The sequence below is a fragment of the Denticeps clupeoides genome, chromosome 3 (genome assembly GCF_900700375.1).
Source record: "Denticeps clupeoides chromosome 3, fDenClu1.1, whole genome shotgun sequence".
Classification (NCBI taxonomy): Eukaryota; Metazoa; Chordata; class Actinopteri; order Clupeiformes; family Denticipitidae; genus Denticeps; species Denticeps clupeoides.
Genome location: NC_041709.1, coordinates 5,280,556 through 5,307,649, shown reverse-complemented (window position 1 = coordinate 5,307,649; position 27,094 = coordinate 5,280,556). Strand labels below are relative to the sequence as shown.

Genomic DNA, 27,094 nt, shown 5'->3' with positions numbered 1-27,094 from the left:
GAAATTGCTTATTTACATTTTAATAATATTATCGACAGTACAAGTAAAAACAAGTAAATAATTAAATCACAAAGCCTTGCAAAACATTAGCATGACCACAATTTTGGAACTCATAAGAGAGAGAAAATAAAAAATAAAAAAAATCCTCTGAAAACGATTTTATTCTGTTGTTCATTGAAACCTTCCGTCCATCCGCTCAGTCTGCCCCACTAAACAATAGAACTGTCCTTCTTTTTGAGTATGCTCGTCATTTACATTATGTACACATTGGCCCAAAGCTGTAAACATCCAGACTGCGGCGTTCCTGTAATATGCTGAGCTCGTTGTCGGGAATGAAGAGGTAAAGCAGAGGCTGATGAAGAGCTGCACAATGCCGCACACATGAGCATAAATTAGAATGGAGAAAGGAGAGAGGGGGGGGGTCGCTCACACCACAGTCCAGCTTTTGGTTTGACTACCGGTGCTGGGAAGGTAGGGAGAAACTGGTGGAGATGAAACTGAATGAATCATGGAACAGGTCACACAAATGGAATGCCAGTTATTGGTCAGCAAATAAATTCTTTGGCTGCATTGCAAGGAACAAGAAGAAATGTTGTTCGGGCCCCGGAGGGGGGGTAAGAAATTAAAACAGAGCAGACTGGAGCACGTGGAACAGGTGTAAACTTCGTGTACTGTATGCTGTCCTGCGTGAGGCTTTGAAGAATTAAAAGAAGGAGAAAAAAAAAAGCCTTTAATAATTTAACATCAGTTTCAATCAGAGCAGACTCCGCCCAGGTCATCTGAAGACGTTCACCTGGCCCTGGGATCAGAAAAACCCAAGACGGGACTCCTCGCATCTCTCCTTCTGTCCCCCAGCACCTCTTAATTCGCATGTTAAAGGGACTTCCCACTGAACACTAAAGGTGGTCGTAGGCAGCTGTGGAGGGGGGCGCTGTTCTGGAGGCGGAGCTGTAGTAATACGGCGAGCCTGTAGGGGGAGACAGAGAGGCGCGCCGTTTTAATGAGCTGACAAAAGAGCACTGGCCTAAGCCAGCAGCGTGTCCAAGTCTGTTTTAACGAAGTCATTATAACAACTACTTATTACGATTCTAATTAACAAAATTAATCACATTTGTAGAAATTGTATTACTGGCATTTTTTTGTTGAGGAGCTGTGTGGTGTGGACCTCACTCAACTCTGATATGATCTGGTTTATTCAGCTATAGTCTTGTGACTGGTAGACCTCAAGTAGATGAGCCTGGAGGTATTGACATAAATGGTCAGCAGTGGCCCTGCACCCACTGCCTGAAACGCATTTCCATGTACAGGTGTGTGTGTGTGTGTGCTTGCATCTGATTACAGTTCTCAGGAACATGTGACTGAAAGCTCTCGCAGGATTTCTGTTTATCTTGCATATTTTTAAGTGCGTGTAATCGCTCATGGAGTGTTTTTTTTTGGAGTGTCCCAAAGGACATGCTCATCCTCTGGCATGTTTGCTTGAGTTTACTGCTGCCTCAGACTGACACAAAGCGAAATGTTAGCTTTTCAGATGGAGTGCACGTCGATGTTGGGTTTCGGAAGGCGGTCCGCAAGCCCGGGGGCGGTGTGGGTGGCTTACCGAGAATGCTGGAGTTGGTGAATCTCCAGGCTTCGCTGTAGGAGGCGTAGGGGGAGTGGGTGTAGGTCTGGCCCGAGTATTCAGCACCTGCAGCAGAGTTCGTGGAAAAAAGTGCACACACGTCGGTGTTTCGCCCATTACACAACAAGCGCGGCCTCACACACACACACACACACACACACAGAGATATAGGCACAGTGCACCGTTCAGACATCATTCCCCATCGTTCCTAGCGGGAGGGAGGGTGAACATACACGGGCGGGTGCACATGTGAGCTGCTAAGCAAGCAAAAATGTGGCGTAGCAGCGGGTTGCTTTCCGACGTGCATTAGACACACGCTGCACACATTTATCCGTGCGCTGGCATGGCGTCCCGCTGCACAGCTCTCCATTTTTTTGTTTTCGTGCCGTTTGTCCTTTCGCCAGCGTCTGCTCAGACTTAGCACATAATTCACCAACGGTTAAGGGCCGCTTGTAAACCATTAATCTGTGGGCCAGGTGGATGGCTGGGGGTAAAATGCCGCGGCTCATTGGTGCGTACAGTTAGTTTCGGCGTCCTCCCTTCGGCGTCAGGGTCCTCAACCTCCCGCCCCCACCCAAAAGCGTCCTCTTCTCCTCTCCTCTCTTCCCTACTCTACTCTTCTCTTCAAGCTTTGGAGGTCCCTTCACTCTCTTTTTTAAACATTCCAATATCTAATTGGTAATTATGTCGGCAGGATTGAATCCCCCGGTGCCCCCCAGCCCCCCTCTCTGGGAGTAATTGTGTATGAACGCTTCCTCACAGCAAGCCCACCAGAAAAATAATAAATCAGACCCTCTCATTTCGCGCTTCGAAGGGCAGACTTCAAATAAAAAAAAAAAAAAAGGCCACATCACACCACACACACTACAAAGCGCTCCTCCTCTCCCCCCTTCCCTGGGTCCCTCTCTTTACCCAAGCCCACCGTGCCATCCCAACACGCTCCCCGCCTCCCCTCTCCTGGGCCCCACAGTTCCCATGGCGATGTGTGGTCAGGGCTTCGGCGTGGGGGTGCGGGCAGCAGGGCGGAACCCCCAGCCCGTTCCCTCGTACCCCCTGGGCCCTGCCTCACCAGCCGCCCGGGCTACTCATTAACCCCTCCAGCCCTCCTTCCTGTTAATCTCCAAGCCTTCTCTCTTCTCTCGCTCGCTCCCTCCCTCCCTCCCTCTCCGTGGCCGGGCCCGTTCGCCGGCTCTGCGCGTCGGGCTTTATTTCTCACAACGCTGCACCTTCCACCCAATTTTCCACCATTGCGCTCCGCGCCCCGCCACCGTCCTCCCCTCCCTCGTCCCTCCGGGGTAAACGCTCGGCTGGACGGGTCGTGTACTTCAGAGCAACGTTCACGTTTTCTTTTTTTTAAACGTGAAGGACGGAACGACTCTCACCTGCTACCATGCCGGTGATGGCGGAGGACGAGTAGCCAGTCTGGCCGGCTGAAGGAATGTGTGGAGGGTAGCCGGGAAGGGTGGAGCTCACCATGTCCCTTCCTGCAACACAAGCACGCACCGTGAGCGGAACGTCAACTTCACCACGCTTGGCGGCCACAGAATGTGCTGGAACATTTGCATTCGGCGAACTCCTCTGCCATTTGTTAATACAGACTGCATGCGGGTGTGCTGTATATATGAATATATGATGAGCTGAGCGCATGATGAGGCCGATGAGGGCTGCGCGTTAACCGTTTACCTGCGATGAATGACGGACTACTGAACTGCCCGTACACCGGAGCATGATGGGAAAATGAGTTGAAGGCATGGGAGAAATGGGAGGCGGAGCCACTGCCACTGTTACTGACTGAGGCTGGCGCCTGAATGGCTTGAAGCTCCAGGAAGGCGGAGTTGGGTATGATGCTGGGGGAGGGGCTGGAGCTGTTGACCTCAGGTGACATTTCCTGTTTCAGACAGATCGGGAGGGGCTGTAGGGGGTCTGGATTGGGGCGCGGTGGATGGGCAGAGGGGTGGGAAGAGTGGATGAGACAAATGGAAATTAATTGAGGCAAATGAGACACTGTACAATAGCAATAACAGCTGCAAAATGTATGAGCATCCATTAAAGGGAGTCGGACACAGATGATGAACGAGTGGGGGGGGGGCTGCTGCGGATCTGAGGCCATCGAGGAGCAAATGCACCGCGGCTGCAGCGGGAACATCTCCTGCATCTGCTTTAAATTAAACTTCTAACAGAGCTTTGGACAATTTGTGCTAATTAGCCGGATTAATTAAAGAACAGAGCATTTACATTACATTTACATTTACATTTACGGCATTTATCAGACGCCCTTATCCAGAGCGACTTACAATCGGTAGTTACAGGGACAGTCCCCCCCTGGAGCAACTTAGGGTTAAGTGTCTTGCTCAGGGACACAATGTTGGTAAGTGGGATTTGAACCTGGGTCTTCTGGTTCATAGGCGAATGTGTTACCCACTAGGCTACTACCACCACTACCACTACCACCAGACCGATGTTATTTTGCACGGCGGCCCACGGCGTGCTCATCTGTGCTGAAATGGATGGCGCGTGTGTGCGTCGTTTTACGTTGCCGTGGTTTACCTGCCACCATAGCGTAACCCTGATGGGCAGTCAGGTTCCGACCAATGGCTGCGCTCGATGCCGACAGGCTGCCCTTGCCGTCCTCCAGGCTTCCGTTAATGAGTGAGAGAGGGTACAGGCCCTGCGCATCACACACACACACACACACACACACACACACACGCAGGTCATGAGGGCGGGCCCCTGGCCAAAGTACGCGCTGGGAACGCTGCCGGTATTTACGCGCGAGCTACGTGTCTGCACCTGCTCTGCCTTCCCCGCCGCGGCGGGGCCGAAGGACTCGGCGGAGTAGTGGGGGCGCTCGAAGCCGCAGTCCAGGTGCGCGGTGGCGGGGAAGTGGTCGGGCCTCAGCTGCTTGCGCGGCCCGCCGCCGCTGCTCTGGGAGTCCACGCTGTGCCGGCAGCTCTCCTGGTCACCTGCCACAGAAACAGCCGGTCACGTCCCTGCCCTGCTCCCACCACGAGGGCCACGCGCCTGAGCCTGTGGCGATCGGGGACAGGACGGGACTGTCCCTTACCCTCTGGGTAAGCGTGTCAGATGAATGAAATGCAAATGAGTGGCAGAAACTTTGCGGCCGCCAACTGCGTGCGGAGGGACCTTAAACAAACATTTCGTCTGGGGGCCCGACATTGAGAGAGGGGTTAAGTGCAGAGGAGCCCATTAAGCTGAATGGATCCTACAATCATCATTAGCCCACTGCAGCAGGGGTCCTCAGCCATGGTGTGTGTGTGTGTGTGTGTGTGTGTGGGGGGGGGGGGGGGGGGGGGGGGGGGTATTGTAAAGGGACGTCTCCAGAGACGCCCGAGCTGTCGAGTACTCACTGTCGTCGTGGCTCCTCTTGCCCTCCGTGCTGGTCTGGGGGATGCCCAGCAGGCCACTGATGGAGTAGGTGGAGCCCAGAGAGTCCGACTGCGGCGATTCGGGTGGAGTGACTGCTGAGCTGGGGACTGAATGGATGACACGCACGTTCAATATGACACCGTAGCACGTTAATGTTCGTTTTCATAATAGACAGGCAGTACTACACACGTACTGAGTGTGTGTCCAGGGCTCAGTCCCTTGGTGTCCAGAGGCAGGTTGAATGGCTGCTGCACCTTCGTTCTAATAATCCTACGGACGTAAAAAAAAACCAAAAAATTGACGCGTTCAAGTTTTTGGATCGGTGGACCCAAATGGCCCCGACTGCGTCGCGAAGCGGCAGGCAAGTACCTGTTGATGGAGCTGACGCTGGGCACAGTGTCACTGTCACACACGCCCTCGGCCAGCAGCCGGTCACGGATCTCCCAGGCGAACATGGTGGGGTTCTGACGCTTGTACTCCGCTATCTTCTCCACCACCTTGGGAGTCGCCACCTTTGGCTTGGAGCCACCGATGACGCCTGGCTTGATGCTGCCCGTCTCGTAGTACCTGTAATGGAGGACAGTGACCTGGGTGCCTTGTTTATGTTACATTAACCTGTGCCTACGGGTGTGTGTGAGAGCGAGAGACAGAGAGAGAGAGAGAGAGAGAGAGAGAAGCACTCACCGGCCCAGTATCTTGCTGACACAGCCGTGGCTGACCCTCAGCTGGCGGGATATGTCACAGGGTCGCACGCCTTGGTGGGCCATGTCTACGATGCGCTGCCGGATCACTTCCGGAAGTGGCCGGCCGTTAACAAACATTCCGCCTAGTTGGTTAAGACCCCCATGACCTGGGGGAGGGGGGGGGATAAACACACATAAACGTCGAGGCACCCCAAGTGCACCAATCACAAAACACTTACAGCCCCGCACACAGCGCAGCTACGCTCTCATCTGCCAGGGCGAAAACTTACTTCCACGGAGGACTGGACAGAGAGGCATTTACACATTAAAACCAGGCGGAAACATTTTATTGTACGAAATAAAAACAATTCTTTACATTTACATTTACTGATTTCATTTTACGAGGTCTGAAGCCAGATACAGGACAACATAGATAACTATTTTTCAGTCCTCCAATTTAATGAACTATTTAATGAAAGGATTAATAATGATCAAATGCACAAAGCATTGCAAATATATATATATATTATATATATAAATGTTATTTTTTTTAGATTATTTCAGCAGTGTGCTGTATATCCTTAATGCTTAAATCATAAAAAAAAAAATTCTGTAGCTTCCTGACAGAGTTTTTGGGGACTCTTTATATTCAGAGAGAAGAAAATGACTCTGCGTAGGCCAACAAATCAGCATGAAACTCGTACAGCGTCTGAGCTCAGAGACAGAGAACAGCATTTCAAAACAGTGAAAGAGAAGGGGGACTGACCAATTATGTCGGATCTAGCTAGAATTTTGACAGCCTCTGGTCTAGACAGCTCTGCGCAAGTCTTCCACATTTTAGGGGGTCTGTCACAACACCGGCTCTGAGCTCTATATTCCTTGTTCCGGGTTTCCTAAGGGGACATAGAAGGCAGGGGGTTGAAAAGAGAGAATCACTGGGCCAGAGCCGCTGCTGTGCGGTCAGACTTCTCCCCACAAAAAAAAAAAAAAATTAAAAAACAAAAATCAAAACCAGCAAAGAAATTCTCCCTTTTATGTTATTCCGAATGCTTTAATGCTGTTTTTCCACCCGGCTCTACACCAGTGCTGGCTGTTTTCTGGGGGTCATCCTGAATTAAAAATGGAAACCGAGGTCAGGTTACGCGCCCAGGTGCGCGGCTCCTCTGGGTCCCTTTCATACAGGAAGGTGAGTGGGGGACACCGTGGGAGGGTCGCTGTTCCTGCCCTCTCTTCACTCAAACACCCATATCGGGTATATACATGTACATATGTTAGAATTAAAGGACGTTGCGCGTACGCAGCCACGGACGTGGTCGACGTGGGTGCTTTACAGGTTAAATACTGCAGAGTTTTGGTCGCACAGGACCAAAACATGATGGCAACTGGAATTAAAAAAAAATGCATTATGTGTTATATGTATCTAGGGTAGGTTTTTTTTGGTGAAATGTCAGGTGTAATTTTGGCCCGGGTAAGAAAGGGCGTGGTGTGGGATCGGGTTTTTTTTTTTGTTCCGTGCTCACGGTTTGCATCAGTGACTTGCTTTTAATTTAACCCTTTCAGTCGCGCCTTTTCATTTCCACATCAAACGCAGCGCCATTAACGGTGCCAGCGGAGTGTAAAAGTCCGCTCGCCAAGCCTCACCAACCGGCAGGATATTAAAGCGGAGCTACCCCAAGGGAACACACACTCACACACACACACACACACACACACACTTCCACCTTGCTCGAGTTTTATTCGCGTCTCTTCACTGGTCACCGTGAACGATTTGTCCGGGGTTTATTCCTGTAGTTGACATAGCAGATACAGGCTGCAAACGATTCGACTATTAAATAATAAGAATAAATATATATAGAGGATAGAAGTAATAGAAATATATATGTGCTAAAAGATTTTCTTTAATTATGACAAATATTATTTAACCTCAAAGCTGAACGTGAATTCACGGGACCAAGACGTTTAGGGGGAAAAAAAAGTATTTCGCTGCAAATTATAAATCGACAACAATTAATCATTTCACCTACAGCTCCGTTTATTATAAAAAAAATGTCGCTTTCAATTATTACATCGATTTAAATATAAGCTTTGAATAAACATAAGCAATACAGATTTCCAACTAAAACGCCGCTGGAATGTCCACTCAGCACGATATATAATGAGTAAAAAGTGCATCGATATCAGATTCGGATTGTTTCTCAGGCTGTCCGGAGAATTAATACACATGCCTGCCTGACAGCGGATTCCTGGGCTTCTTTATAAAAAAAAAACACGTCCTCTGTCGTGCTTTAAATTTCACAATTGACACTTTATGTCTACATCTCTTTCCCGAAAGAGAGAAACCGATAAAACCAGACACAAAACACAAATCCCAAACTTCACGTATATCTAAAGCCCACACACACACACACACACACCGTGGAACGAGATGAAATCCATTAAATCCGGTCGCCACTGGAGATGATCGACAGAGGGGGGAAACGCGGGGCGAGTCGAGTCGAGTCGGATCGAAAGACGTTCCACGACGCGCGCAATTACGCGCAAAAAACCGGACGCGGCCGACAAGCACCGCGGCGCGGCACACACTCACACCCGGGGGTCCGTCGTGTTTACCTCGGCCTGTGCTGCTGGACATTTCTCGGGGGTCCTGATCGCCGGGAGTCCTGGGTAAATGTAGGGCGAGGGGGGGGTCCACGCGCTCACGTTAAAACCCGCTGCGCTTTTAGTCCAAAGAGGGGCTCGCCTGGCATGAAACTGTTCTCACTCGGACACGTAAAGGCGCTGCAAAAGCACATATAATGAGATGTAAACAGCGGCCTTTATATTAGGGCGGATTATTATTACTATTATTATTATTATTATTATAGGTAGAGCCACACAGACAGATAGAGAAATACGTAACATGGCATGTCATGAATTGAAACGTGTGCGTAAAATAAATCGCTTCAACTTCGGGCGCCTCCGGATAAATCTCACCGGTTTCGGGGTGTTACCGACGGGGGACCCCCGGCGTGCCTCGCGGCGCGGACGCGCTGCCTACCTGCGGCTGACGTCGTGCGTGTGTCCTCCAGCGGCTCCGCGCGTCTTCCGTTCCTATCCGCACATCTGTCGGCGCGCGGCGTGAGGGTTTTATCTCGCGCGCCCTCCCGCCTCGCCATTGGGCGCCGGCGCGCGGTGGGCGGGGCCAGCGGTCGGGCGTGGCCGTGGGCGTCGCCGAAGCGGCGCGGACGGGGCGACTCGTGTTCGAGGCGAGCCCTCGGCAGACGGCAGATCCCGCGAGATGCCGGCGGGTTTCCGGAAACGTCCGTCAGGTGGCCAGCCCGTTCTCCGCCCGGTCTCGACTCCGGTGCGATCTTCAACAAGACGTGACACGATTTCCGGGACACGCAATTTGACGCCTGATTTAGTGTTAACTGTCATCTGGACATCAATTCTCCAGGCTGAGAGCCGTTCCAGCTTCCAAAGGCGCTTTCAAATATCCATAATATATATAATAGTTATACATTATACGATACACACACACACACACACACATTGATAAATATATATATATATATATTCATTCAAATACGCCTTCTTATTAAAAGTACTAAATATATAACTTTTAATTTATATAATTTATAATACATGTATAACTTTTAGATATATATATAAAATTCTACTTTTGATTGACGGCGGTCTCGACCGAGTCTCGGCTCAGATCTCCTCTCGACAGGGTGCAGGACCCCCTCCCGGTTTGACACCGCTCGCCTTGTCCTCGGGAGCCTCTAAAGCAAACACGACACCTTGAACACCCCGTATTTTCTGCGCTTCTTTACACCCCGTCGCAGACTCCTGGCCGGACCTCATTCGGCCATATGGCGCACGGCGCGAGACGGACGACGCGGAATAATAGTAATAACTCACGACAACGCATGCTTAAACTTGTCACAATTCTGACAAAAAGTCGTGCGGTCCGCTAAAATGAATGAATGATTTTTTTTTTTTTCCCGAGTGAGAGTGACTGATTTGCGCCGTGACGGAATTACGCAGAAACGACATGAGATTCGCAGGGAGCCACGCGCGTAATAAACACGGCAACCAGACTCCTTCACCGCGGGGAGGGAGGGACGGAGGGAGGGATGGGTTACCGGGAGTTTAACGGGAGATTAACAGTTTCTTCCAACAACGCAAAAAAAAAAAATATATATATATATATATTTTATATATGGCAATAACGCAACAGCTACTCCAAAAATGACGGCGTTACCATCCACCATATTAGAAACCAATTATTATAACACTATTAACTCGATACTATTGATAATAACTCCATTATTATTAATAATATTGACCTGCGCCGCGCTTTCACTGCACTGACCAAGTGTTTTGTTAGCATGAATTAAATACACATATCTGATTTATAGCTTTATTCACGAACAAAAAAAGGCTGATTATAGCGCATTACCACGATTGTGTAAGTTTCGCCTGGCTTCTCAATAAAACTAATAGGTAAATGATCCAAAGGATAAAAAAAGCCAATTCAGTTCGATCGCAGAGATATTCCAAACCCCCCTGTCTGAGCGTGAGTTCATTTTCTTTAAATTCGCGAATCTGTAGAAACGAACGATTCTGAACTTTTAAATAAAAATAAACAAACCCCCCCCCCCCTAAATATCAGATGTTAAGAATTGAAAAAGAATTCCCAGAAATTACAATAGACACAGTCATTATCGTTAAAAAAATAAAGTTGTAGAGAAGACAAAACAAAATCGAAAATTAAACGTTTTGCGGAAGACCAGAAGCCGCGCGTTTAGAAGCTCTTCTCCAAATTCCGCCGAATTGAGCGTTTTGTGGCATAATTAAAAATGACCGCGGGTCCTCTCTCTCTCTCTCTCTCTCTCTCTCTCTCTCTCTCCGCGACAGGTGCCCCGTTCACGTCCGTTTAATAAACAGGTCCGCGCTATCGGCCGATTGTTTCGCGTTAAATGGCCAGATTGTTGTCTGCTGTGAATCGGCCCCTCTGTTTGAGGCCGGGAGGAGGAGGAGGAGGAGGAGGAGGGGGGGGGGGGCGCGGATGAAGGTGACCGTCTCGGGTGTGTCCTGCAAGTCGGGTGCCTCCGGATTCGGCTCCTCCGACTTCTGGACCCGCACCCCCCGATCGGCCCTTAGGGGAGCTGGATGGAAATGAGAGGGCAAAGGGTCATGTTGTTGCGTCCCTCCGAGCCCCAAACGATCCAAACAAAGCTCCAGTCAGGTGTCGCGGAGGACGCGATAATGACGACGCGGCCGTAAAACACAGAAATAAAAATGGCCATTGTTGCTATTATTAATATTTTTCAGATGATCATCGTGTGTGGTCGGCAGGGTGAACTCTGCTTAAAACCCCACAAAACTCCACTTTCCGAGACCTAGTGTTTGGCTCCCGCGGAACTTTCTCGAACGCCGTCGGGTGAGACGAGGGGACGAGGGCCTGGACCTCGGCGTCCGAAACCTGTCCCACTGTTCGTCTTTAAACAGAGCGTCGCGCCCTACGCAGTGCACTAGCTAGTGGACGAGTGGACGTTTTGGACGCGGCCCCTGTTCACGCCCCCATTCATTTTTGTAACGTATGTTAATTATACACAAACATATACACAGATATATATTTGTGTATAATTCGACTCGAATCGGCGTGGCCGATGGCCCGGTGGGTGGGCGCGGGCGCCGGTCCCCACGCGTGACGCCGCATCGCCTCCTGCGCGCCGCCGCTTGTCACGGCCGCGCGCTCCCCGAAGATGAATGGGGCCCACGCCGGAGCCCCACTTAATAGCAACTTTTATAAATCTGCGCGCGCGCTTGTCTCGTTGTGGTCAGTGGTTCGAGATGAGCCAGATAATTAGATCATAATAGCGCGCGAAACGCCTCGATATTGATGATTCCATTAAGGCTTCCGCAAACACCCCTCGCCTTCCTCGGTTCTGCAAACTTAACTGTTCCCACTGTCGCCTTTGATAAATTCCCTGCGCTGTTCTGGCCTACAGGGTGTCACACCTTGACTGCTGCCGCGCCTTCACTTTTACCTGGTGCAGGGGTCCTGGCCCCCAAAATGTCATTTACAACAATTTCATGCATAATATAAAACAATATATAACAGCAACTTAGGGTTGAGTGTCTTGCTCAGGGACGTAAGGGTAGTAAGTGGGATTTGAACCCAGGTTCAAACCTTCTGGTTCACAGGGGAGTGTGTTACCCCACTAGGCTACCGCCACCCTTAATATAATGTATACATGCATGTTTTTTTTTTTTTTTTTTTAAGGAGTCGCCCCTTCATTCTCTTAGACTTCTTTTGCCATCTGTTTCAGCACCCCTCCATTCTGTGCCCATCTTTCTATCCCTTATCTTCCTGTGTTTTGTGCGCGCCGCTTGCCCCCACCTCGGTCTTTGTCTGCCTGGTCCAGCCCCTTTCATTGTTCCCGCAATGCCTCCCATTTCCGCTTCGGTCCCAACCTCTGACCCCAAACCCTGTTTGACTCTTTCCCCCCTCTTGCTCCCCAAATCTTCTTGTCCCTCTGTTGACTGCGCTCACCCCGTGGTTTTTTTTTTTCGGGGGGCTAATAACTGTTTCCAGCGCGGGCCCTCACAAAATCCCAGCGTGACGACCATTGTGCGCGTGACAATGGCACACAGGCCTTAATAGCCATTAGCAGCGGAGCAGCTTGGCCCTTTTTTTTAAAGGCGCTACCTGCACTGTGGAGGAGGCTTGCTGGGACCTCCTGCAGCCCGGCCAGCTTTTGATGAGAAAGGGACTTCAGAGCACACTTCACAATCCACACTCGGCTTGTTTAAAGTCAAGTGAGTGTTGTGGCGCGACAGCGGCTTTCGGCGCGCCCCGTTGCCGAAGCGGCGCGTGCTGTGCGGTTAGCCATCTTCAGTGCACGTTTTGGACGGACTTATTGCCAGACGCGCCGCTGGTGAAATGCCTTCAGGGGCATTTCTTTTGACAGGGAATTTAAGTTTAACGGAATATGTGTTGGAGAGAAATGGAAAAAAAACGAGAGAGGGGAACCTTGTGGTTGAGGAAATCTGGGATTTGGGGGGATGATTGGCAGGCCCCTTGCCTGCCTGAGAGCATATCAGTGGCAGGGAGTGGTAACTATGGAGACCGACGTCACTGCGCGTGGGCCGCGTGTCCGAGGTGCAGTGAGGTGTTTGTAACCAGGCGGGTTGTCCGCCGGTCAGCCATTAAACCGAGTTCCCGTAGACGTGGCAACGAGGAACCGGTAACAACGTCCCGGAGGAGCTGAAGGAGGCGCGCCGTTCCACTCTGCGTCGTTCTTAGGACGTTAGCGGCAGGCCGAGCGCCGAATTCGCCAGTAGCCACACGCTGGCATGGCGTGGAGGGAATGCACCAGCGGTGAACATCGGTGCGTGCCCTGGTTTCAGTCAAGCGCCTTTATGGCCGGCGTGCAATAAACCAGGAATGTGCTTGATATGCAAATGAACCCAGAGGCATTTTTTTTTTTTGGGGGGGGGGCATTATAACGAGACGGAGAGAGTGGCCCCCATTGTATACACAGCCCCCCGCGAATTTACAGCCGGTGCAGCCTGTTGAGATGTCGGCCGACGATTACGAATGGCCCGCTGTAATTGGAACGTAATTAGACCTTTATAGTCTTGTAATTCTCTGTCAAGCACACTGTCAATATGTTGGGGTTTTTTTTTTCAGCGAGGGGGTGGTGAAAAATCGAGATTGGATTCGCTGGTCTGGGTCAAGCTTCGTAATTATATCAGCGCCTTTTTTCCAGGCCCGTCCAGGAGAGCCGAGTAAATATTTAATAGATGCCTCACTCGGTTGTTTTAGAACGCGTCTCCCGACTGTGCAAAGCCGAATTGGAGGACTGACGGACACACACAACGGGTGTGTGTGTGTGTGTGTGTGTGTGTGAGAGGTGTCTCCTCCTGTCTAGTGTGTTATTTGCAGTGTGGCGCTGGCAGATTTGCTGGTGCGGAAGCAGATCTTTTCCTTCAGTGACTCTATTAATTTACCTCATTTATCTTAACCCCCCCACTATAAATACGGGAGACCTCAAAGTATCTGCGCGCGTGTGTGTGTGTGTGTGTGAGAGAGAGAGAGAGAGAGAGAGAGAGGATAAAAACACAGCAGCTCTCCTTTCCATTCCCAGAGGACAAATCCGTGGCGGAAAAACTCATTTTCCTGCAAATAGTTTGTCAGTGGAGCTGGAAGGAGTGATAAATTATCAGCGCTGTTAGGTGAGGGAGGGTGAGCGGGAGCGCACCGAGGCCCTCCCTCCCGCTCCCGCTGTCTGCTCCTCCCTCCTCCTTCTCTCTTAACACTCTCTTTTCCCCCCCCCTAACCTACCATCATAAACACACAAACACGTGTACGTGCACCGGGGACACAAAGACACACGCTCGCACACCCTCAGCCCGACTCACCCACACACGATGTCCGGAACGGGAGGGGGGGGGAAATTGGGGGGAAAAGTGCTGCTGTCCACGCAACTCATGTGTGACTTCCAATCCCAAATGATAAATTGATGGGCAGCAAAATGGATTTGTTTTCAACTAGTAACACATCAAAGAAATAATAATTCGACACAGGGAATGTGGCGGAATGATGAATGGGCTTGACAGCTAGATCACAATGGAGCAATGGAGTGGGAGAAGGCGAGAGAGGGAGAGGGCCGGAAATCAAGCATCGGAAAGAAAACACCGCCGCGGCCATTCGAAAACGCGCCGGGGCTTTGATCACAATAAGCAGATGGATGTGCGTGTCCTGGAGTGGAGTGGACCGACCTGGTCGGGCGGGTGTCCTCGCGGTGTGCGATGCGTCCGCCGCATTGTCTGAAAATGAACCCCGCAGCTTCATTTCACTTCATTTGAGTTTCGTTAACTTGAGTGATTTGTGAAGTTTTCTGAGTAACAATCTGCAGCGTCACCTGAGCCGTGGAGCTGTGACATCCGAGCATGTCGCTCTGGTAATTGTAAAAGTTAAAGTGCCAACTCTGGGGGTTGAAGGTACTGTAATCTTCTGCTAAACGATGGAGGCCGACTGAGGGAAAGCAGTTCGAAAGATAGAAGATGTTCCTTTCCAATGCTGCCTGAAAGCATTTAGACAGCTCACCAAGGTAATGGCTTAAAAGCAGAGGACACATTTCATTGTGTCACCGTGTGCTGTGCTGCAGTGTATATCACAATGACAATCACTTCACTTTCAAATATTCTATAGCCACTGTAACAATGATGAATACACGATAGTAAGATTTTATTTAAACTGTCATGTGTAATGTACACCCATGTACAGGGCCATATTCATTAAACACACATAAATATATTTATATTTATATATATAAATAAAAATACGTACAGTTGGTACAGAAGGTATTCAGATCCCCTTAAAAATGTCACTCTTTGTTATATTGCAGCCATTTGCTAAAATCATTAATGTACACACAGCACCCCATATTGACAGAGAAAGAAAAACTGAAAAATCACATGAGATATCGAGCATCTCCAGAGATGCTCAATTGAGTTTAAGTCGGGGCTCTGGCTGGGCCATTCAAGAACACTCACAGAGTTGGTGTGAAGCCACTATTTTAGCTGTGTGCTTAGGGCCATTGGAAGGTAAACCTTTGGCCCAGTCTGAGATCCTGAGCACTCTGGAGAAGGTTTTCGTCCAGGATATCCATGTACTTAGCCGCACACATCTTTCCCTTGATTGCAACCAATCTTCCTGTCCAAAACACTCACAGCATAATGCTGCCACCACCATGCTTCACTATTGGGACTGTATTGGACGGGTGATGAACAGTGCCTGGTTTTCTCCACACATGCCACTTAGAATTAAGGCCAAAAAGTTAATTTCTAATTTCTATTTTTAGCAAACTCCTTGCGAGATTTCATGTGTCTTGCACTGAGGAGAGGCTTCCGTTGGGCCACTCTGCCATAAAGTCCCAACTGGTGGAGGGCTGCAGTGATAGTTGATGTTCTACAATTTTCTCCCATCTCTCGACTGCATCTCTGGAGCTCAGCCACAGTTATTTTTGGGTTCTTCTTTACCTTGCTCACGATGGTTCTTCTACCCTGGCCAGCTCTAGGAAGGGTTCTGGTCATCCCAAACATCTTCCATTTAAGGATTATGGAGGCCTCTGTGCTTTTAGGAATCTTAAGTGCAGTAGATTTTTTTGGAACCTTGACCAGATCTGTGCCTTGCCACAATTCTGTCTCTGAGCTCTTGAGACAGTTCCTTTGACCTCAGGATTCTTATTTGCTCTGACATGCATTGTGAGCTGTAAGGTCTTACATAGACAGGGGTGTGGCTTTCCGAACCAAGTTCAGTCAGTGTAATCCAACACAGCTAGACTCAACCATCTTGAGAACCATCTCAAGGACAATCAGAAGAAATGGACAGAACCTCAGTTAAATATATGAACGTCACAACAAAGGATTTGAATACTCAGGGCCCTGTGATATTTCAGTATTTCTTTGTTAAAAAATCTGCAAAAACGTCAACAATTCTGTGATTTTCTGTCAATATGGGGTGCTGGGTGTACATTAATGAGGAAAATGCACATAAATGCAGCAAATGGCTGCAGTAGAACAAAGAGTAAACATTTTAAGGGGGTCTGAATACTTTCCACAACCACAGTATACACCTACATGCACACACATTTATATTTTCTACATTTACAAAATTTATCAAGTGCCCTTATCCAGAGCGAATTACAATAAGTAGTTACAGGGACAGTCCCCCTCTGGAGCAACTCAGGGATTCAGTGGTAGTAGGTCAGATTTGAACCTGGGTTTTCTGGTTCATAGGCGAGTGTGTTACCCACTAGGCTACTACCACCCTCACACCACACACACACACACACACACATCAAAGTAGGGGATAATATTCTGTTTGAACTGTGGAATTTGCTGTAATGTTCTATACACACAGTTATTATTCCATACTCTTGCACAGTCCTTTTTTCATACATGATGGTCATTTCACATTTAAATTGGCAACTTTCAGTGCAGAACTAAACATTATTTACTACTGTTACACTTATTACAGTTGATATTGCCTCCACCAGGTACCACCAGCACTTTTAAAAGTGTAGAGAAACATAGAAATATAAAACTCACATAACCCTAACCTAAATCATATGTGGCACGTGAGACTGACTCGAGCCCATGGGTTATATATTAATTTACCAATCCATCCATCTGCACGTCCTTCTGACAGCTCTGCAGTTAATTACTTGGATTGTGAGCAGATCCTGGTGCAGTTGCAGTGTCCGCTAGTGGATGGTTAGTACAGCAGATGGCAGGATATATATGTACATATAAACCTACACCGTGAAATGCCCAGATCCCTTTTTTTTACAAGCTTGGAAACCTCTCAGTAGGCCACTCATGAAATCATCAAGCTGCCACGAGAAAGCACAAGGACATTTGTGGTTAGGAGAAACATCTCCTTTTTTATCTCACTTCTGTGCTGATGCTATCAGTCAGTTCCTTTGCTCCAGGTTCTGTGAGAGTCATTGTTAGTTCTGCAATGTTAACATGGTCCAGATGAAAGGGTTTAGGAAATGGTACAGAAATGCCGTCTGTCAGGTAAACAGGAACGCTGCATCTCCATCAATTCAAGCGAATTAATGCTAAAGGACACGCAATGGCAATAACTGGCATCATCATCTTCATGATTATCATAATCATCATCAGTGTCGTCTTAGTCATCATAGTTATCTGAGTCGTCCCAGTTATCACCATCATAATAATCTTCATAACCATTATCATCACCATAACAATTACAATGGCACAGTCCCATTCACACACTGCACACACTCTGGCACTTTTATTTAAACTGGAGCTGCAGCCGCTCTCATTACTGACACACACACACACAATGGATTCTCTAACTTTTACTCTTTTTCTTTCTTTCTTTCTCTCACTCTTTCTCCTTTCTCTTTTTCTTTCTTTCTTTCTCTGATTGATGGAGTGAGGTTCCAGAGAGGGAACGGTGTGTGGCCACTAGTCTAAGACAGCCTCCTTCATTCTAGCTTACACTGGAAGAGGTAGGCAGGGAGAGAGGGAGAGAGAGAGAGAGAGAGAGAGAGAGAGAGGAGTGCATGAGCGAGAGGGGAGCTCAGCTGAAAGCCGCAGACTTAATTCTATGCATCATTAAGCAGTCTCACTCAATGCAACATCCCCTATACATCATCCACGCTCGGTAAACACAGCGATGACATTACATTAGCAACTGCAAATGAATTTTCTTTTTAGAGGGAAATTGAGAATACTCTCCCTTTTTCTCACCCACTCGCTCTCTCCCCCACGTGCGCGCACAGAGACGCTCGCAGAACCTCGCACACAATCCATTAAAAGAGGTAGATATTTAAGCAAACACAAACAAAAACAAGATCCCCTCCCTCTCTCCCGTACCGGGTCCCGTTCTCACACAGACACAGATATACTTGGAGCCCCACAGCCACCCACGATTAGCTGTTATTTACTAACTGCAGGCTTGTACATTCATATATTGGAAATATAAAGATAGTCTATGCGTGTGTCTGTGTGTTTTATTTGTTTGTTTTTTGAATAGCTATTAATTAATTTGCTCAAATTGGATGTGGAAATGTGCCCTCTCTTTGTTATGAGCTGAATTGGAGGAAAATGTTCTTAAAATTGGGAAGGAAAATAGCATAAAGCAAATAAGAAAAAAACGAACCATTTTCATATCAGTTCTGTTGAGTATCGCACAGAGAAATGCAAAAGATCAGGATATATATTTAATGTGGAATTTGCAGTACAATACATTTTCTTCACATTTGGATTAAATTTGCACATATTTCAATATCACAGTTACATGCATTTTAAGTGAAATAAATGAAATTATACAAGACAGTTCTTCAGTCAGGACACTTCTTTTTATTTGTCTTGTTAGACTCTAAATATATAATGAAACAGAACTGAAACTAAATAGATAATGAAATAGAAAATGAAACATTTTATGTAGGCAGAGAGAAAACAATTCACATTTAATGCTCACATATATATATATTATAGGACCTGATTATACATTTTCATCAAGCTGTAAACAGCTTTTTTATTCCTAATAAAATGTACAGCACTGTTCAGAGGGAAGTTGAATTGTACGTTTCTCCCTTCTTTGTGTTTTCTGTGTCTCCTTGTGTCAACAGGTATATAGTATAGTGTATATAGTTTGGTGTTTTCTCCCCAAGTTATACAACGTGTGGGAAGTATGACCTGTAGCACCTGCTGCAGTCAGCCTTAAATGTGTGTGGCATAAATTGTGAGCCTAATCAAATGAATAATTATGTTTTTATTGCACACATTATGTCTTTTTCTCACAAAGTACCACCACCTTTTGAAGTCTAAAAAAAATCCATTAAGGCTGTGCAATAGATCATCTCGTCTGCCCGTGCCTGCGTGTATATTGCCAGGCTCATTTGAGAATATTGAATCAGTTACAGTAAAGTAACCCCCCGGATTGAGTCAAATGTAAAAATCCATTCCTTTCATGCATGTGTGAGGAGCTGTCATTGTGTGGCGTAATGAATAATGACAGTGGCTCGCGCGTTCTGTGTGAGGTGATAAAAGTCAGATTATGATTGCCGTGAAGACTTGTGAGGACGGACAAACAGACGGGGCAGAAGAAAAAAAAATGAAAATGATCAATGAGAAGATGAGGGGGATCAGTGAATCCAGGGAAGAAAATGCTTGTCTTTTTTTTTTTAGAAAGCGTTTTCTGCCGTGCGCGTTTGCGTGTGTGACATGATTTGAGTTAAGGGTCACTGAAGGGTCAAGAGCATGACCTCTGGCCCAGCTGAGCCTCTCGGTTCCTTGACGTCCCAGACACGCTCACCACCCATTCCCACCGCTTCTTCAGTGAGCCTCTCTATATTTCACACACAACCCTGTACATCACATTTCTACATGAAGAACATTTTGACTGGGAAGATGCACTAACATTATGGGCAGTTTTTGTAATGTTTGCTCCTAATGAGGACCTTATAAGAGTGAATATGTGAATAGACTGAATGTAAAATGGCCAGTGCTGAGCCAGCAGCCCCACTGAAGCCCAGCTGTCAGTGCAGAGCAGCTTCTGTGACACGAATGTTACAGCAACAGCAGCCCGTACCCCACCCCTGTGGCCACAGCATGTTTACACTGCAATTCATTTTGATGCAAGGGTTCAGTCTCCTGACCTGCATCCTATCTCTGTCTGCTCCTTTCTCCATCAAACAGAAACATGGACCCCCTGCCTTGACGGCCCCTCCGTCGACCCCTGGCGCACGCTCTGCAGTTGACCCATGAAGAGGTGTGAAGACCCCAAAGAGACAAGCTGACACCCCCTTCTCCTACCCCCCCCAGCCCCCAGTCTTCTGCTCCATCCAACTGTTTATGACCCCTCCCATGATTAGAGAGGACCCCATAGTCCATGGCACCCTGGAAAGCCTCCTGCTCAGAGCTGTAAAGGCACCAGAGAGGGTCACATCAAAGCAGCAGTGAGGAGATTGCAGGCCATTTTGTTTTTGTTGGTGTTTGTATGATCGCTATGTTATCATCCCCGGATGAGCTGCTGAATGAGGCCTGGGCCCACCGAGGACCAGCTTGCTGCTTTCATGGCTGTGTGGATGGGCTCCATTCAAATTAGGATGATTACGCTGAGTTAAAAGCACGTTTTCTCCACCGAATGCTGTTCCATGTGGCTGCATAGACACAGACCAATAAAACCCAATAGTTGTGAAAGGTGAATAACCAGTCAGTATCGGAAATGCTTGTGATATGAAAAAGATTGAGATTTAAGATTAAAAATGCATTATTGACACAAATAATTAAATGCAATGTGAGAGGGAAAAGTATTTTTCCCAATGTGCTTCAGCTTCTCCTATTTTTAACATATGTTCTCATATTGAGATGCTGGGTGAATGTGACAACAGTTTGGTTCACTGAAGAAAGAAAAGTATCTAACATCCAATTGCCTCTATGAAAAGTAATTGGCCCTCATTCAAATCCCACAAAGCAAACTTCCCCTTACTGTAGATTTTGATCAATTTCTGTTGAACCTTATGCAGGTCTTCATAAAGGGTGGTAGTAGCCTAGTGGGCTAACACACTCACATATGAACCAGAAGACCGAGGTTCAAATCCCACTTAGTACCATTGTGTCCATGAGTTGGTATTTACATGACTGTCCTTGTAATTACTGATTGTAAGTCTCTCTGGATAAGGGTGTATGATAAATGCCGTAAATGTACGCTTTGCCCTTCTCTTTCTTGAACATCCTCTGCAGATCGGTAGCATACTTTAAATTCTTCTTAAATACGGTACTTCACATTGATTTTATTAAGTTAAAAATATTAAATGTTAGAAACTACATGAAGGCATCCATTTGCTTAATTCCTTCAGTGACATAAGAGACCATGCCTCTGCCAGTGACATTCTTAATTTACTTTCATTGTTAGGATTGGATGGAACCGATGCCTATTCATTTCACCTCTTTTCTGCATAGTTCTATGTAAACAGCTTTTTGTGTAAGTTCTGGCTTGAAGAGATGTGCTGGTAAACCCCTGTTGGTTTTTGGCTTGAAGGCACTAACTATGTGTTGCCTGAAGTGCCTTTCCCATGCAGAATGAAGCTTATGGACTTTTTACAAACTTGAATTGATCCATATTGATGTATTTCAAGGGGAATATAGTTCACCCTCTCAGAAATGTACAGAAACAAGTCACAAGAAACGGGAAAGAATTTATTAGTGGCAAGATTAATTATATCAGATTTTAGAGTCAATCGATATTAACCCCCACAGAAATAACAAGCTCCCGTGGGCACTGTAGAAGAAATGAAGTGAAACGTCTCCATTACATAAAGTTGATCTCTTTTCAAAAAATTTGAAATTTGAATTTGAATTCAAATTTCTGGAGAGAGATCATTTTGCTTTCTGTTAAAATGTATAATTGAGATTGTGTCCCTTTTTATGTAGTAATTGGGGTTTCAGACTGATATAGACACAAACACACACACAGCAGGAAGACACAGTGAGAGTGCAGTTCAAAGGCACAAATGACGCATTAGATCAAGAGTAGTTGCAAGACGTTCCCACATCCTTCACTTTAATTAAGTCCCTGATAACGCTCTTTTTCCTCGTCCCTCCCAGTCAATTCGTCTTTCTTTCTTTTATTTAACCCTGTGGAGAACACTGGTGTGGAGGGGTGAGGCACTGGGAATAACCCAGTGATTTATGGTCAAATGCAGGCCTGACTGCCTCCCTCCCTCGACTCTGAGGTTAGCAGTGGAAGTGCCAGCGTCTGATTGCCCAGCTCTTCTCTCTGATTGGCTAATCACGCATTGTTCATTAGGATTTATAGGCGCCACGTCCCTTTCCCACTGTGTGATGATCTAAACGTCTGCTTCTCCAGGATACGAAACCTAAATTGTCGTGGCCTATGGGCTATACGGGCAATACATGCGATTCCATCAGTGGGTTACTCTTTCACAGGGCCTGAGCTAATGATTAATGAAGAAAAGAAATGTTTGGAGTGTTTAAGGTCAAATGAATTCATCTGTAATTTCTATTACCAGGCTCTATTATGCTTTAATGCAATGCTTGCTATATTTCCACAGGGCGTTGGTTTCTCTGCAAAAATAAGATAGTTACAAGAGACTAGCACTGTACTCTCCAGGTACTTCATCCCAACCGTCTCCATGACCATGTGGTTAAAGCTGACTGCCAATATCACCTTGAAGTCTGGCCTAACGTTCCTCTAGCCACTTTTCCCTCAAATGGATTGACTGCCATTAAACCCGGCCACGCTTACGCAGAAAAGAGGAGAGGGCGCGCCGGCCCAGTACTGCAAGTCAAGGCCAGCAGAAGGTTTGTTTTCATATTGGCAAAGCACCCAAATCATGTTGGTATGAGGAGAGCTATATAAATGCAAATTGTATTGGAGATCTATTAGAGTGGTATGTAAATGCCCCACACGAGCACAGTGGAGCACTCAGCCTGGGCAGATTAGCATGGAGCGCACTAAAAACACCAAATAGAATGGCAGAAATGCCATCGCCTTGTGCTAAATCATGGTGAACAAGGTGAAAAGTCCGGTAATTGAATAGTTGGGGTATTCGGTTGTGATTTATTGTGTATGCAAGAGAGATGTATAGGGCAGCAGTGGGGGAGACGCTGCAAATGTGCGTATGTACCGAAAACAGCTTGGTAAGGGTATGTGCTTTTCTCTGCATGAGAAGACAAGCTGAAAAATGTCGAGCTGTTACTGCCTTCGGTAATGATCTGGTTATAACCTGGGCCGCGAGCTTGATCTGGCATTGCCTGTGCACTTTCTTTCTAGGGTGCAAATGACATTAAGAGTGAAATACTCTGCGAAAACTTCACTACACTTGCTTGTCTGCTGGGTATGCTTACTGACAACTTGTTCTGACTAATGGAGTGATGGGCATATGTAGGCAGATTTCATCATTTTTACCCTGTTAACTGTTCTGCGCGTATGTTCCATCTTGGATATTCATGCCCTGCGCGGTTGAAACTACTTAAAATTTAAATGACTTTGCTTAATTTTGCCCAATGGATATAATTCGTTTGTCCCATTTGAAAAATGTGTGCACATATTTAGAAGTTTAATTAATTGGATTAAGCCAATTAGAAGAAAAAAATATATAATAGAATGATGAGTGATTGGCAACACCTTGGCTGTTAAAGGAAGTGCTAAACTCCATTTGTGGAGATCAAATAGAATCAGAATCGTATTTATTGGCCGAGTGTGCAACACCCACATGGAATTTGGTTCTGGAAGTTGGTGACTTTCCAGCAACATGATATACAGACAACATGGACAGATAGTATGGACAATGCACAATGGAATTAAGGCATGCATTACAATGAATTCAAAAGACATCTAGACAACATAAAGTGCAAATGACAAAAGTGTTCAAGAATGAAAGAATATAGCAAAATGAATATAGTGTTTATGAAAGACACTATATTAGCAAAACACACAATAAATGGATAGGAGGTTTGATTCAAATTACAAATATCTTTGCTTAATACTTAATAGTGAGCCACAGTCATTGCTACGATTTCACTCAGAACCTGCTTTAGCTGTTTTTGTTTCGGTTATGAGGATGAAGAATGAACAAACGGCTCCCTCTTGTGTTACGACCTGGCACGTCTCAGTATGTGTGAAGCATGCGGTCCTTCAGAGATATCCCCAGTTTAACAGAGTCTCTACAATGCAGGACACTTTATGCCGTTTAGTTCTAAAGTTTCAGTGTAGGCAGCAGAGAATGTCAACAGGGCATTTAACTTAATGCTTAAATACATATAATGAATAAATGCTGTTAATGCCTAATGTTGAGTGTGAGTACATGAGAAATATATGAATTATTTTCATTTTTCATGTAGTGTGTAGCCTCAGAAATCTGCTGTTCACATACAAAAACCTAATAACACAATTAACTACTGTATTAAATGTTCAACCCAATTATTTCACATATTATTTGTAGTGAAATGAAAATCAATAAAAAAAAATTGTCTGGTTTAACGCTTCTTTTAATTTTAAAAACTCTGTTCAACAGTACAGCAAACTGCATAATACAAAAACGCAATTGCAACTGAACCATATTTTACAGTTTGAACATTCTGACATTAAACAAATAATCCGAATGCTCAAAGTCAAACCTGTAATTACCAGAGCTATAGAGTCGATTACTCTAAATGGCTGAATGGCATCAGCTTTACATTTGCCTCCATTTAAACATCTATTATGAGTTTTAATGACCTGAGAACACAACAAGACCTTCTGTTTGTGAAAATTAATTCTGCCCACACTTTTCTTTTTAGCATTCAGGACACAACAAACACATTCATTCAATACTGCAGACAGTTTAACCCCAACTTGCACAGCCATGTCATGCCATCCTGAAAAAATAAGAGACTGGCAGTTAATGATGAGTTCTGTGATTGCTTGTATTCAACTGTATTTATTTTCGTTACATACAGTTCATAGATGATTTGCAGCCACAAACTGTATTTGTTATTTAGTGGACCTACCAGTTTAGTTTTTGAGGCTGATGTAATACGTGAAACAGTATCAGAATACATTAATTGCTAAAAATTTAAAAGCACTAATGATATGAATATAAATTTAAATAAAATAAATATTAAATCAAAAAATGAAAATAATGAAAAAAAATGCTTTTTAAATGAATCCAATTTAATCATTTAAATATATATGTATATTTCTTTTTTTTATTATTTGCAGGCGTTCTTTTATGTTTATGTGCTGTTAGCTCTGTATAAGGATAATTGGTCATGTAGTACCCAGCAAAGTGAGACAGTACCTGCACTCCTTCTGCTGTCCTAATCTGGTTTGTGGTGGCTGGAGTCCATTGTGGTTCACTGGGTGCAGATTTCACTCGCTATGGACAAGAATGGCAAATACACCTAGCGCACATGCCTTTGGATGACAGGAACCCAGGGGAAACCAGGTTCCTCCCTACAAACTTCAAACACACTGATGGATCCTAGCAGGGTTTTTTTTCTACAGCATTGTAACAGCTGATTATTACGAAAGGTCAACAGTAAAGCGGAGACAGTGATAACAGCCCCACAAGCTCTGTTGTATTGGCCAAAATGGGTACATCAGGTGGGCAGCTCACGAAATATCCATCTTACTGAGAGTGTATTTGTTCAAGGTAGATCCAGCTTTTAAAAGACCTCTCATCGCCTCATCACCTTTTTCAACTGAAAAATCAAACAACACAGAGGTGGGAGGCTTTGCCACCTGTCACACCACCATGTGTACAGCTACCTGCAATGACTGCAGCCAGAATAACCAGCGGCGGTGCAAAGCAGACATTTTAATGTCAACTAGGGGGGGATGTGGTTGAGGCGACTTCCAAAGAGAATATTGGATAGCCTTGAATGATGAGATGAGATTCCTAAACACTAACCCAGAGCATGATGAATCGCTGCTGTGGACTCCCCTTTAGTTCTAACAGACTCTCTTCATATACCGGTCCTGTCTCTTTTCAAACCCTTTCTATGAGCACTCTCAGTCATGATGATCTGTGAAGGTGGAAAATTTCCAAGTCAGATACAATGTGATAAGATTTGATACAGTGTGAAAGATGTGACATTTGCAGATCTGAGAATAAGAAACCAAGACCAAGAGGTCTGAATTCTCAAAATAGTTTCTCGAGTACGGGCAAATCTTTCTCTGGCCGCTTATGTGCCACACATTGAGCATGTAACCTTGTGCCTATTGAAACCCTGGAAATGTACACACAGAAGGACACACACAAATAAAAGTGAAATAAAAAGGGAAAACTTAAACAACTCAATGTAACGCCAAGTCAGTCACACTTCTGTGAAATCAAACTGTCCAATTAGAAAGCAACTCTGATTGACAATCAATTTCACATGCTGTTGTGCAAATGGAATAGACAACTGGTGTAAATTACAGGCAAGTAACAAGACATCCCCAATAAATGCGTGGTTCTGCTTGTGGTGACCACAGACCATTCTAAGTTCCTGTGCTTTCTGGCTGGTGTTTTGGTCACTTTTGCATTCTGGCGGTGCTTTCACTCTAGTGGTAGCATGAGACGGAGTCTACAACCCACACAAGGATGGCACATCAATGCGAGCTGTGGCAAGAAGGTTCGCTGTGTCTGTCCGCGTAGTGTCGAGAGCATGGAGGCGCTACCAGGAGACAGGACAGTACACCAGGAGACGAGGAGGGCAACAATTCATCAGCAGGACCGCTACCTCCGCCTTTGTGCAAGGAGGAACAGGAGGAGCACTGCCAGAGTCCTGCAAAATGACCTTCAGCAGGCGACAACTGTGCATGTGTCTGCTCAAATGGTCAAAAACAGACTCCATGAGGGTGGTATGAGGGCCCGACGTCCACAGGTGGGGGTTGGGATTACAGGCCGCACAGCCCTCCATTTGCTTGCCAGAGGTGGCTTGAGTGCATTAGGTACTGAGATGAGACCCCTTGTATGTTTTCTGATGAAAGTGAAAGTGAAGCACGTGGTGCACACAAGGAAATGTGTCCCCTTACTGATATCATCACCCTCAGTGGGCAGCCATGACAGGTGCCCAGAGAGCAGTGTGTACTCACTGGCACCTTGGTGGTTCAGGATTCCAAATAATTAAAAATAATTTAACCATTTGCACGAATTTATAGTCATAAATTACATCCTACGTTTTTTTTATACTGGTTACAGAAGAACTAGGTCTGTACACAACTACTTTCAGACTTGATTCTCAGATCCGCAACACATTAGATTATAGGTGTTCTGATTCAAATTTCAAATTCAGCTTCATTTTGACGTGATGGAAACGTCATTAAACGTCACTGACTAGATAATTTTTTACAAATATCTTTGCTTAATAGTTGTAA

The 27,094-nt window shown here is 46.1% G+C and overlaps 1 protein-coding gene across 7 annotated transcripts; it reads right to left on the bottom strand.

The window, feature by feature from the left end:
* pax8 (paired box 8) lies at positions 1–8,779 on the bottom strand. 7 transcript variants are annotated; one of them, XM_028971903.1, is made up of 12 exons: positions 8,726–8,779; positions 8,299–8,466; positions 5,690–5,855; positions 5,375–5,572; positions 5,199–5,275; positions 4,987–5,112; positions 4,409–4,581; positions 4,166–4,286; positions 3,302–3,541; positions 3,001–3,102; positions 1,598–1,684; positions 1–967 (listed from the first exon to the last, which is right to left on the bottom strand). In XM_028971903.1, exons 2-12 carry the CDS (start codon positions 8,318–8,320, stop codon positions 897–899), a joined length of 1,383 nt encoding a protein of 460 aa, XP_028827736.1. In that variant the 5' UTR covers positions 8,321–8,466; positions 8,726–8,779; the 3' UTR covers positions 1–896. The 7 variants fall into 7 exon arrangements, with proteins under 7 accessions (XP_028827736.1, XP_028827739.1, XP_028827735.1 ...); XM_028971906.1 differs by having other exon boundaries at positions 5,690–5,831; XM_028971902.1 differs by lacking the exon at positions 8,299–8,466 and adding an exon at positions 6,455–6,581 and having other exon boundaries at positions 8,726–8,770.
* Between the last annotated feature and the right edge of the window lie 18,315 nt (positions 8,780–27,094).

Excerpts from the sequence above, each read along its gene's own strand:
- pax8 (XM_028971902.1), bottom strand. The coding sequence starts at position 6,524 with ATGTGGAAGACTTGCGCAGAGCTGTCTAGACCAGAGGCTGTCAAAATT. Across the intron at positions 4,582-4,986 it reads CAAGAGGAGCCACGACGACA|GTGACCAGGAGAGCTGCCGG; the intron begins GTGAGTACTCGA and ends TTTCTGTGGCAG. Across the intron at positions 968-1,597 it reads CACCAACTCCAGCATTCTCG|GCTCGCCGTATTACTACAGC; the intron begins GTAAGCCACCCA and ends CTCCCCCTACAG.